General features: G+C 46.0%; 2 protein-coding genes and 1 long non-coding RNA gene across 4 annotated transcripts in view; 2 read left to right on the forward strand and 1 right to left on the reverse strand.

Annotated features, from left to right (window-relative positions):
- The window catches only part of LOC122385559 (putative thiamine transporter SLC35F3), a 183,724-nt gene that overhangs the window by 16,324 nt on the left and 155,082 nt on the right, over positions 1–12,318 (reverse strand). The window lies entirely within an intron of this gene.
- LOC122385560 lies at positions 3,171–8,595 on the forward strand. Of its 2 annotated transcripts, XR_006257216.1 has the most exons (4): positions 3,171–3,195; positions 3,417–3,513; positions 5,478–5,610; positions 8,515–8,595. It is a non-coding gene; the product is annotated as an uncharacterized LOC122385560 (long non-coding RNA). The 2 variants fall into 2 exon arrangements; XR_006257215.1 differs by lacking the exon at positions 3,171–3,195 and having other exon boundaries at positions 3,380–3,513.
- Positions 8,973–11,684, forward strand: LOC122385558 (piggyBac transposable element-derived protein 3-like). Its single transcript, XM_043373906.1, has 2 exons — positions 8,973–9,183; positions 9,929–11,684. The coding sequence occupies exons 1-2, from the start codon at positions 9,015–9,017 to the stop codon at positions 11,581–11,583; spliced, it is 1,824 nt and encodes a 607-aa protein (XP_043229841.1). The 5' UTR covers positions 8,973–9,014; the 3' UTR covers positions 11,584–11,684.

The raw sequence follows: 12,318 nt of genomic DNA on the forward strand, positions 1-12,318 counted from the left end.
AAGGTGGCACACTACCTTTAAGGTGGGATGATCACTTTAACATCACCTTCCCTGAATTCACCAAGCCCAGAAAAAAGAATTACGAGGAAGGACTGAGAATGATGGTGTATCACATGCACTAAGACCATATCTATTAGGGGAACCAGTAAAAACTTGCAGCCACTTGCAGCCTTGGCATCCAGAAACTTTTTTCTTCTAGGGATTGGCCGTGACTTGGTGCACTTGAGCATAGGGGGTAAATGCCCCATTGAGTGTTTTCACGATAGCTCAAAACACCCAAGCGATAGAGCTCTGAAACTTGACATACCTGATCCTTGATGCAAGCTGGATCTTGTGACACTAACTACATCTTCAAGTCAGGTCAGGTCACTGACCTATGACGTCATAAATGAACTTCTGCACGGTCCTCAGATGTCGCAAACTCGCAACGCCATCAGTATTCAGTAACAGAGTAACTTTCACAGGGAGGTGAAACTTGCAGGACGTAGTGTCCTCTAGAGGTCTCACAGCTTTTATGTCTCAGATTTTTTCCTAAATTTCACATGAGGTCAGGCTGGTCACGTGAGCTCACCTGTAAGTCAGTGGAAAATATGGAAACTTATTTTGGCGCCAGCAATGATCTACAACTGTCTCAAGTACATGGAATCGTCGTGATTTCATACACTCCTTGCAAGATCTGATGCTTCATTAATTAACCCGCGAGTTGCTGGGGAGGGCGTTAAACGCCCCCACTTTTTTCGCCGGGCCATAGCATAAAAACGGCGCGCCGCAGGCACGCCAAATTTTGGGTACCTGTAGGGAATTGATTGAAGTTGATTGTGACAAAGTTTCAAAAAAATCGGTCGGAAAATTTTTGAGATATCGAGGTTTTAGTGACGCCATGATTTCTGAGTTTTCGACCAAAAACGGCATATGTTCAAAAAATCATATAAAATCATAAAATAGACATATAGACATGCCGTAAACGCCATTAGACTGCCAATACCATTAAGAATCAAATGGCTATCTTCGATTATTGATTATCGTTCCGCATTTTCCAAAATCTTGAGCTGAATCTTGGCAATTTCTCGTGACTACTTCACGACCATGATACATGAATTTCTTAAATTGAACTTTTTTAGCCAAACACGTACACATATGATAAAATGAATGTCACCATCGTGTTCTACGCCCCAAATTACTCATAAAACATGTGTCACAGGCTGCAAATATCAGTTTTTATTTTCGGGGATATGTGCCTGCCCGGTTGACCTGACCTTGACCCTGACCTATGCTTGACTGACCCCTGCATGGAGCTGACACTCTTGTAGGCCTTATATGATGGATTGTGCACCGTTTTGACAGAGTTTATGACGAGAGGCGCCCATTGCGAAGTCCTGAAGTCCATGCTACTGAAAGCCCGATTTCAGGTGTTTGACCTGACCTTGACCTGACCTGTGACCTCAAAAATCAACTTTAAAGTACTCATCTGAAGCGTCTCGTCGCGTTCTTTCGTTTGCCGCCTCGTGCGTTTCGCTGCGCGTATTGGTTCTCGAGTTATCGGCTGGGGGCGTTTAACGCCCCCCCCCCCCCCAGCAAACGGTGGGTGGCGAAATACCCCAGCAACTGCCGGGTTAATGCATTGTTGACCTTGCGTGGCGTCATTTATAACGTCACTAGGGTCATACGAGTTTTTCGTCAATAACTCCCGATCAGATCGAGCTAGACAGTCGAAAAAGTCACCAGTGGACTCCGGAAGACCTGCCGAATCGAATGATATGCGACCTCCTCCGACCAACTTCGTGACCTGAAGACCTCTGACCTGACCTTGATCCGAGGTCAACATCTTAAGTTGGCCTCACCCCAACAAAAAGTATACCATTCGACGCACCTGAGCAGGGTGAACGCGAGGATGCCAGAATCGCGGTTCTGCGGCCTTTTTGCAAAGCTGTTTACCAAAAGCCGAACCCGTTACTTCCAGGCCACTTGACCTGACCTGACCTAATATAATGGAAAGTTTGCGTGACTGACCTAACCTCAAGTGCCGCTTATGAACAAGTCCGAAATATGCAATTTGTGAGTTCTTGAATGTGTCCCTTGACCTGTCAATTGTATCTCTCTGTGAACGGCTCACTGAAAACAAATCTACTCATGAGGGGAGAGTAATTCATATTTGACTCGCCATTCATGAGTATATTTGGATGAGTAACTCATGCGTGGAGCGTTAACACTCAAGAGTAAAAGTTTACTCGTTTTGAAAACTCAATTGCCCAAATGCATGACCTTCTCCCTATGAGTTGCCTGACTCATGACGCACAAAACATTGGTATCAAAACTCCCTGTTGAGTCTCGCAAACTCATGTAAGGCGAGTAAGGAATGTACTCACGACCCGTGAGTTAGTGAAACTGAACGTTTGGGTTTAAGAACTCATGAAAAAGAGGACAGGGATTCTTACTAACTCATTGTTCGTGAGTAATGAGTTCAAAAACCAGTTTGAAATCATTAACTCTTCAAACGCAGCTTAAGGAAACCAATGATGCGCCGGTAAATATGATCAACCGTGAATTATCCATGAGCTGCTTTACACAAGCCTTACGCGTTAATATTACCGCCATGACGCCATCTTGCATGTTTGTGCCGGAAGTGCAGCACGGGACGCGGCGGACGCAGTGAATTGGAGTCTGGAGCGACTGGTGAGTGTTAAATGTTACGTATTTTATTGCCTGTAGGTATGTTTAAGTGCAAAATGCATATTTTCATTGAAAATGTACCTACATGTGCACTCACACAACACTACTGATACCTTGGGTTGTCCTGTGGGTTGGTTGACCCTCCTAGTTATGTATTGTCTTTAACATGAAAGCCTTTTTGAGGGGTTCATAATATCCATCAAAATGTGGAATATCATATCAGTCATGCTCAACATGCCCCTACGGTGAAACCTAACCTGTTATTCTACGGGCAGCTTTGCCAGCGTGAAGCCTAACAGAATAATTAAACATCAAGTATTTTCTTTAAGCCTTTGCCTATAGCATCTATTTCTGCCAGCCCCTAATGCTCAAACCCTGGTGCAAACATCTATAGGTTAGGATAGGTGGTATATGTGCAAATGAAGTTCGAGTGGTAGGCATGTGGAAGGTTGTTTGTTGTAAGATGTATGCTGGTAGATTGTAGGTACCTATTTAGGTTGTAAGGTCTAGTTAGTAGGTTATAAGGTAAGGCTAGGTCAGCTTTTCATCATGTTTTTTATCTTCCTCGTAGTTCATCTAGTATTTTTGTAATAAACGACTTGTAATTGAATCATTTGGCCGAATCCTTCTAAAAATGAGCACCCCAAGTGCTTCTTCTAAAAGCCCACTCCTGCACCCCTTAAGAGTGAGATCTAGATACCAGGCATGGTCGAATTGATTCTATCATGATGTTCTCATCTCCTCAGCTGGACGGTGCCATGGAGGCCACTTTCTCAGAGAGGCGACACCTCATCGTCAAGAGGAAAATCCCGATGGCCACCATCCGTCGTCGATGAAAACGAAGTATGTACATTGTCATAGATAACATGAATCATTGTACATGGTCTGATGCGTTGTAAATTAGCGATCCTATGCAGTGAGTCAGGTGGTTTGGTTCGTGCAACTGCAGACGCGCCTTCACCGGCTCTCAGAGTCAGTTTTCTTTCTGAAGCTCATCTTGAGTTATTTTGCACCCGCCCTCATGTGTATTTTGTTTCCCTTGCCTTTGTTACCGACAGACTAGGCCGGGCCAATATCCGAAAATGATTCGATCCACAGGATCCAAGAGCGCAGTTCTTCTATCTGATTATAAATTCATCAATACTTTTTGGAGACCCTGCTGGTCCTTGAACCAACATGTTTCTTTTGTCGATGAATACCGGCGATCTTGAATCTTACATTTTTGCTCTGTGGATTGATTCTGGGGATGTTGTATCCTACATTTAGTCTCTAAGAACACATTTTTCTTGCTAAATTTCAAAATGCTTTGCATTATCGAGGCGTACAAGGTTGTTTAACCCTCGCCCGCACATGCCATTTTCCCATCCTAGAACGCACATGGGGGGGTGGTTGCCACCCCCCCCCCGCGCCATTTCGTTCCTGTTGGAGATAGAGCTTAGCAGTAAAGACAAAAAAGATTCTTTGGGAAGAGACGAATCCAATGATACCCAGTTTTACCTTCTCAGGTCAGTCATTAACCTTCCAGGTCAGGTCAAACTAAAAAATGTTGCTGTTTTGGGTCACCGTTGGATATCAAGTGCGCTGCTTATCAAATACCGATGACGATGCTGTTTTCTGGTGCCAAGCCAGCTAGAACCTCTTTGTCACACTATCCGACCAGAATTTTGCTGCTGAGGTCATTTCAGGTCAAGTTAGGTCAAGGTCAATTATATGTGTTTGTATGTCTGTGTGTGTCTGTGTGTATACTGATGTGTGCACCGATTGTTTTTGGGTCCATATCACATGAAATCATGATCTGAGAAGCTTTTACCAAAAATGCAGTCAAAAAACTTCACAAAAAGTAAATTCAGCTTGCCTAAAACGCAATTATCTTAGATGACCTAGGTTGACCTTGACCCTGACCTTGACCCCTGTACATCGTCGAACAACATGTTCCATGATAGGTGGGAGGTAAGACTGGCAAAAAAGGCCGAAATCAGGGTGTCAGAAGCTCACAAGGCCCATGGCAAACGCAAGATGTTGAGAATTGGCCATTTGGGTCATGACATGACCTGAAAAACAAGGTCATATCTCCGAAACCAAAAATCACAGAAACTTGAAATTTTCAGTGGACATCAAGAATGGATAGACGAGCAGCTATACGAAAAATCAGCCTTCTAGCTCTAAAAATGTTGAGTGCAGAGCAGAAAGACTGCCTGGGGGGGTGGCAACCACCCCCCCCCCCCCATGTGCGGGCGAGGGTTAAGAAGTCTTTGTGCACAACCTGCTTTGCTGGCCCTAAAGTTCAAACTTAACGCTTAATTTTATGTCTACAGACATGACATTTACGTTGGATCCAGGAAATTTGAACTCTGGCATTTCGTTCTCACGTGGGGTCCGGAATCCTAAAGTGTTATTTATACGTGCGATCCAGGGGATCTTGGATCCTAAAATTATATTATATTTTTCAATGAGATCAAGGAGATCCAGCATTCTGAAATCCTGACATTGCATGGGATCTTGCGGATCTTGGATCTTGATTTTTGGCTGAGGCACAAGTCTGTACTTATACCGACAATGCATGCATAACCCCAGGGTCATGTCCGCCGCACGGTAGGGATTGCGAGAGTTACTAATGCTACTGTAAAACAGATGTGCTTAAGTGTTACATCGCATTTGCATGACCACCGATAACGGAACTGGATTGGCAGTTACTTTTCAGACGCTGCAGTAAGAAGTAGAAGAATTTAAGCCGGCCATGCGAATATCGATGGCGTCTTACTGGTATAGTCGTCCTTCAGCATGCGTCATTAATCCTTTGTTTTCAGGTCTGGAAAGAGCTGAGTCGGATAAAAAATGCCGACTTGCAGGACACCAACGAGTTGGAACTCTCCCGGGAAGCCATGACCCCGATTGTGGCCAATGGCGAAGGTGAAAGAGCAGCTGGATGCCTCACAGATGGTAAGTTAACAACATTTTATTTACCCGGGAATGTTGGAACCGTAACCGAATAGGTACCAAAAGCTCATGCATTTATGAACGTCCTGTTAACAGTTTGATATACTCGTATACACTTACACGGAAAGTGTTTAAAAAAGAGCAGAAAAATGTGAAATTTCATTCGTGCTTCTTATAAGAGATCATAGAAGTTCATCGTTATATCCACTGTAGTAAACTACAGTGGATACTCAATACCTATAGGCATTGAGTATGATTAACACATTTTTATCGTCAATTTCAAAGTAATATATGCGAGCACTATTTACTCTAAACACATTTTAATGTTATGCTCACAAGCATCTTCTAACCCGCACCCCGCGGGAGTTCCTGGATTTCCAGGCCCTGCTGGGGGGGGGGAGGAAACGTTTGAACCCCCCTTTTAACTTAGCTCCTGGGCCATGTAGCGATACGGCGAAGGCGGCGTTCGAAAGGACGTCAAAAATAAGGAAGAAATTATTTCGGTCACTTTTTTGGTCAGGTCAAAGGTCAGGTCACCAGAGGTCATTGAATGCAAAAGTTCACCGATTTCCAGGTTAAATTTTGATATTTTCAATTTCTTGACAACATTCAAATTTTGATCAGATCAACGCATAGCTCGGAAACTAATAGAGCTACAAAACCACAGAAAAGCGCCTTTGATAGCCCATTAACGCTCTTTCTGATTAATTCTCTCAGATTTGACCTGCCGTCAGTGGTTTTGCATGCGGGGGAGGGGTAAAAACTGCCAAAATAGATATATTTTTTCAGAAAGTTTTTCAGCAAAAACTTTTGACTTAAGCCTTTCACGTACTTTCTTTTACCGAAATCGTGTTTCTCTCGGCAAGACGCATTGAATAAACTATTATGTGACATTGAAAGGTTAACTTAAAAATTTGACCTCAGTTCAAGGTCAGGACCTGACCGATAAGGGTCAGGTTGCATATCAGTTGATCCGTTCGTCGAGATGAACACAACGAAGGTGTTTTCATCGTTCTATGCCTCTATCAAAAGTTCTTCGCGAAAAACTGTCAGATACCATTCGTGACCTGAGATGTCATCAGGGGCATAAAACGGGGTCACGGGTGCCATTTTCATGTTAAGTGTGGTTGCACTAATTGCTTATATGCCTGCTTTACCATATTATCAGAGAGTATCATCGATGAAAACACTGAAATAAATTCATAAAATACAGATATTTGCTGTAAAAGAGATTAGGTGCAGATTTGGTCAAATTAGGTGCATGCGCCGGGTAGCCCGTCGCGAAAACGGCCAATAAAACTTACGGCCAATATGACTTACGTCCAAAAGAGGCGCCTTTCGATTGTCTCCAATTTACTTACCTTTAACTGAGAGGTCGCAAAATTCACCTGACCTTAGGCCATCGACATCAAAATGCTAAGATATACATTTTGTACAAACTGTTGCTCTTATCAATCGCTGCAAGTTTCAAAGCAATCGGTCACTAGGGTGTACCTATGGTAGGCTTTATAACTTTTAACCCGCGCCGGGCCGGGGGTGTTTGAACACCCCCCTGCGGTTTTTCGCAGATATCTCAAAAACGGCGGCGCGGAGCGCCGCCGTTTTTGGCACACCTGTTCGTGCATCGTTTCCGCACATGTTGTGAAAATTTCAGACCCAGGTCACCTTAGGTCAGGTCACCAGGTCACGCCAAGTGACCTCACCTCAGAAAAAAATAAGAATGCTCGTCATAGCTACACCGATTGATTGATTGCCTTGAAACTTTCAGCGATTGATTAGAGCAACATTATCTATAAAATGTTTATCTCGGAATTTTGATATCGGTGACCTATGGTCAGGTCAATTTTGCGACCTCTCCATTATAAGTCAATGGGAGAAAATTGAAAAGCGTTTGTTTTGCACGAACGCTATTCTAGACACTCTCAAACATCGAGATGTAGGTAAAATGGACACACTGAACCGGAAAATGGCAACTGTGACCCCTCGTTATGTCCCCGAGGTTATCTCAGGTCACGAACAGAATCTAACAGTTTTTCGCTAATAACTTCTGATAGAGACGTGCTAGAGCGCTGAAAACGCCTTAGATTTGTTCGGCTCGACGTTGCGGATCGACTGATATGCAACATGACCTTTTCCAGTCAGGTCATGACCTTGACCTGAGGTCAAATTTTCAAGTTGACCTTTCAAGGTCAAATTATAGTTCATTCGACGCGTCTCGACGAGAGGAACACGATGGTGGCAAAAGTAATGTCATGGCTCTTTTGAGTCAAAAGTTATTGCCGAAAAAACGTTTTTCGTAAAAACGGCTATTTTTGGAGTTTTTGCCCTCTGGAGGCTAAACCGTTGACCTGAGATCAAATCTGAGAACATTATTCAGAAAGGTCTGTAAAAGGGCTATCGAATGCCCTTTTCCGCGGCGCTGTAGCTCTATCGGGTCCCGAGATAGCCGTTGGCAGTTTCCAAAATGTTGAAATAGTGAACATTTGACCTTTGGTGACCTCTGGTGACCTGACCTTTGACCTGACCCAAAAAATGACCGAAGTGTTTTCGTCCTTATTTTGGACATTCTTTCGATTGCCGCTTACCGCGTGTCGCTACGTGGCCCAGGAGCCGAGTTAGAAGGGGGGGTGTTCAGACACCCCCCAGCCCGGCGCGGAATCTCAGAGCACCGGCCCGGCGCGGGTTAAATAGTGAGGTCACTTGGCTTGACCTGGCGACCTGACTTTAGGTGACCCGGAGCGCCGCCGTTTTTTTTTTAGATATTCGCGAAAATCCACAGAAGGGGTGTTCAAACACCCTCCCCCTCCCCCAGCAAGACGTGGGTTAAAATTGCGAGAGGCATACTGTACCAAATTAAAGTTTGCAGTTCGTGGCCTTGATTTCTGAAGGTAAATTTTTCCGTCGCAGACGATGCGATCGACCATCTTCTCTGCACCGTGCTAAAGAGCACCAAGTTGTGTTCACATTGGCGCCGCAGCCACGGCCTCATGTGGCGGACGACTTCCACGCCATAGAGGGCGTGCCAGCAGTGCAGTTTAACCCATTAGAGCCCGTTGGTCACATTTGTGACCACAAAGTTAATGATTTTTTGTCGGTCAAATGTGCTTCATCTTTTGGGAAGGTCCACTTCGCCCGCGTTCAGGCATCTTCCAGCTGGAGGATCCCAGTACTATTTTGCGCATGGCAACCTCACAAGCGACGCTATCTCGGCATTGTCAGCAAGATGTCGGCGCCGATTGGAGCTCGGTCGGACCGCGTCCGAAAAAAACCGTAAGTAAACTCATATTTTCTCAGAAAAATCATTTCTCACACGTCGTATGGGTGGAATTTAAACCTATTTAGAACCTGTAATTATTAGTTTCACTCCATTTGCTTTTTGTTTTGTCTGGCACACGTGCAAATAATGTATGGCAACAAATGTGACCAACGGGCAGAAACCCAACATAAATATGACTTTTTCACATTTCAGGCTCACGGCAAATGAGATATTGGACCTTCTGGAGAGTGACAGCTGGCTTGAAGATGAAGATGTCGAGGACCACATCGATGTTATACTCATGCCCCCCATCGAAAAGGGTGAGTGGGCTCTCGGAAATTGTGGATAATGGGGATGAGAAGGGGTATATGTAGTAGGCAGACTATACTAAGTAGGGCATAATTACAGCGTAGTGTGAATGAGTGAGCATTGTTGTTGGATGGGAGGAGAATGATTGATAAAATACAGGGTCGCACTTACGTTTACGCACTTCTCTACACGTGTGGACAGAGTAAAAGAGCTACATCGTCCTGGCGGCCTTATACTATAGGAGGGTCGGTTGCGGATAATTTTTTTCTACCGATGTTTGCGTCTAAGCTCGTAATTATGTGCGAATTCACATACAAAACTACACATTACCTGACTTACTTTACCAGTAGTATTGTGAAATGACCCTAAGCCTGTCATATTCAAAGGTTAATGATTAGTGTTTTCCTTGCTAACGTTTATGCAACAGCGCCTTCTAGTCAGTGTGACGTTTTTGTGGACGGTTGGGGGGAGGGGTCCCTGCCTTCCTGAGTTCCATTTTCTGTGGCAGCAATTATATCGTACACAAATATACCAAAGTATATTACGGTAAGATGTTGCAAGACTGGCATGGTTCACATCAACGAGCTTGCGGCTGACTACTAAATCAACGTAGCGAAGGTGGTCTGGAAAGCCCTTGTATTCCCAGCAGACGTCTTGCTTTTACCCCGAGGCATCCCTTTCGTGATTAGGTCTGGCAGTAAAGGAGTAATAGAGGAATTAGGGCAGCTTACAGAGTCAATGGTTCTCTCGTTGCAGATGACGCCCATACCGACGAAGACTCCGACAAGTCAGATGGCGAAACCGTTGGTGACACAACCCATCTCCCACGCCGAGTCCTGGGGACATCAGCGGAAGTGACGGGGGAGCAGTCTCCAGCTCCTCGCGATGGGACACACGAAAAGGGATCAGGTGACGTCGCTGCTTCTGCAACACAAGAGCCGGATCAATGTACCTCTGTCAAAGGGCCTAAAAGGAAGAAGGTCAGGAACTGGAGGCACCGTCCACCAACATTTCGGGTTGAACTGTCTGCTGGCGACCCTAACGATGCTTCAGAAGTCGGTGACACATCTCCAAGTGAGCTGTTCCAAAAGATGTTCACGAGAGAGTTGCTGGAAAATATCCTGGAGCAGAGCAACTTGTACGCGACGCAACACGGAAGACGACTGAACATGACGATGGAGGAACTGCTGGGAATCATCGGTGTGATGATGATGACGGGCTATAGAACGACGCACAACAAGAAACATCTGTGGTCTGCAAAGGACGATGTGTCATCTGTGTGGGCACAGGAGCTCATGCCTAGGAACAGGTTTCTTGAACTTCTCCAGAATCTGCACCTGGCGGACAACAGCAACATCAGCAAGGACAGATACTACAAGGTACGTCCGTACTTCCAGCACTTGAACGCCGGATTCAAGACGGCAGCTCTCACCAGAAACCTGAGCGTTGACGAGACAATGGTACCGTACTATGGACGGCACAGCACCAAGCAGTTCATAAGGGGCAAACCTGTAAGATACGGGTACAAACTGTGGTGTCTGGCAGCCTCCACCGGATATCTCTATCATGCGGAACCGTACTGTGGGGCCGACACCCAACTGGCTGACACGGGCCTGGGGAAGGGAGCTGACGTGGTGCTGGGCCTGCTGAACAAGTGCGCCGTCCCACCAGGCCATGCTATATTCTTCGACAACCTGTTCACATCACTCGAGCTCTTGGACGTGCTGTCGGACATGGGTCTTGGCGGGTGTGGAACCGTCCGCGAAAACAGGCTTGGTGGCGCTCCATTTTCAGACAAGAAGGTGCTGGAGAAGAAGCAGCGTGGGACAATGGAGTGGCTGTCTGACGGTGACAACCTGGTTGTGCGGTGGAACGACAATCGCGTCGTGACGGTGGCGACGAACTGTGAGCCGCTGGAGCCGCTCGTTACCGCCAGCCGGTATGTGAAGAAGCAAGGTGGCAGGATCGCTGTACAGATGCCCCGTCCTCTTCATGCATACAACACCCACATGGGCGGTGTGGATCTGTTTGATCAGTGTGTTGCTCTCTACCGCAGTACCATACGCAGCAAGAAGTGGTGGTGGCCGCTCTTCCAGTGGGGAGTTGACGCTGCCCGGACAAACACCTGGCTCCTGTCTCAACGGCATGCCAAGGGACCGCAACTTCCCTTCCTGCGGGAGCTCACGTACGTCCTCATCAAGAAGAACACGGTGCCGCGTCCTCCAGCAAGCTTCTCTGGCCGCCACCAAGCACCAGAAGACCTCCGCTACGACGGTCTACATCACTGGCCAGCAGAGCTCAAAACCAGGTTCCACCGTTGCAAGGTGTGCAACAGCCGAACCAACATGTCCTGCGAGAAGTGCGCCGTTCCACTACACCCAAAGTGCATGAAGGTGTACCACACTCCATGAGCACACGGAAGATCAAGAGGGGCATCAGCACCAGTTGGATTCCTACGTATGGCTGATGATCTGAACAAGCCCAAAAATGCGCAGTGGGCGTGACCTTGTCGACATCAAAGAAAGCAGGTCAAATATCTTTTACCTTGTGTTGGATTTTGTGTGTGGTAATAACGCAAAATACAGGTGCTCAACTACAGATGCTGACATTTTAAGTCTTCGCAGAAAGATTGGACGTTATTATAAACAAAAGTAAGAAAAAGTGGTTAAAATTCCATTTCATGGTGTTTATTGACCCGTTGGTCACAAATGTTGCCACCCCCAAAAACAGGTAAAAAATATCTCCAATTTTTTCCAAAAAATCACAGGCAATCAGTGACTCCTGATAAGTATATACAGCAAAAATGAAACAATTTACACCACTTTAAGGACCTTGGGCACTAATGGGTTAAGGAGCTAACGGCAAAGGTGAACAAGCTGCTGACGTGGGGGGCCGCGTTCACAGTGTTTGCGCAGTCGTTCAACCGCCCAGCCACGGCCGGCTACCTTTTTGTTAGTTAGTTAAGATGTGTGCCGTGATCCTGAAGACCGATGTGTCGCCGCCCCCAAGGCAGTGGGCGGCGATGACCGGCTGCGTTTAGGAGTGCACGGGGAGGGACATGAGGCAGCACTTTAGGGACTTTCTGTCTCTTTTTGTGTTTGTGTTTCTGCCGGGTAGTTTTGCAAAGAAATGGCGTTAACGCTTTT

This window comes from Amphibalanus amphitrite, unplaced genomic scaffold (assembly GCF_019059575.1).
Source record: "Amphibalanus amphitrite isolate SeventyFive unplaced genomic scaffold, NRLGWU_Aamphi_draft 000223F_arrow, whole genome shotgun sequence".
Lineage (NCBI taxonomy): Eukaryota > Metazoa > Arthropoda > Thecostraca > Balanomorpha > Balanidae > Amphibalanus > Amphibalanus amphitrite.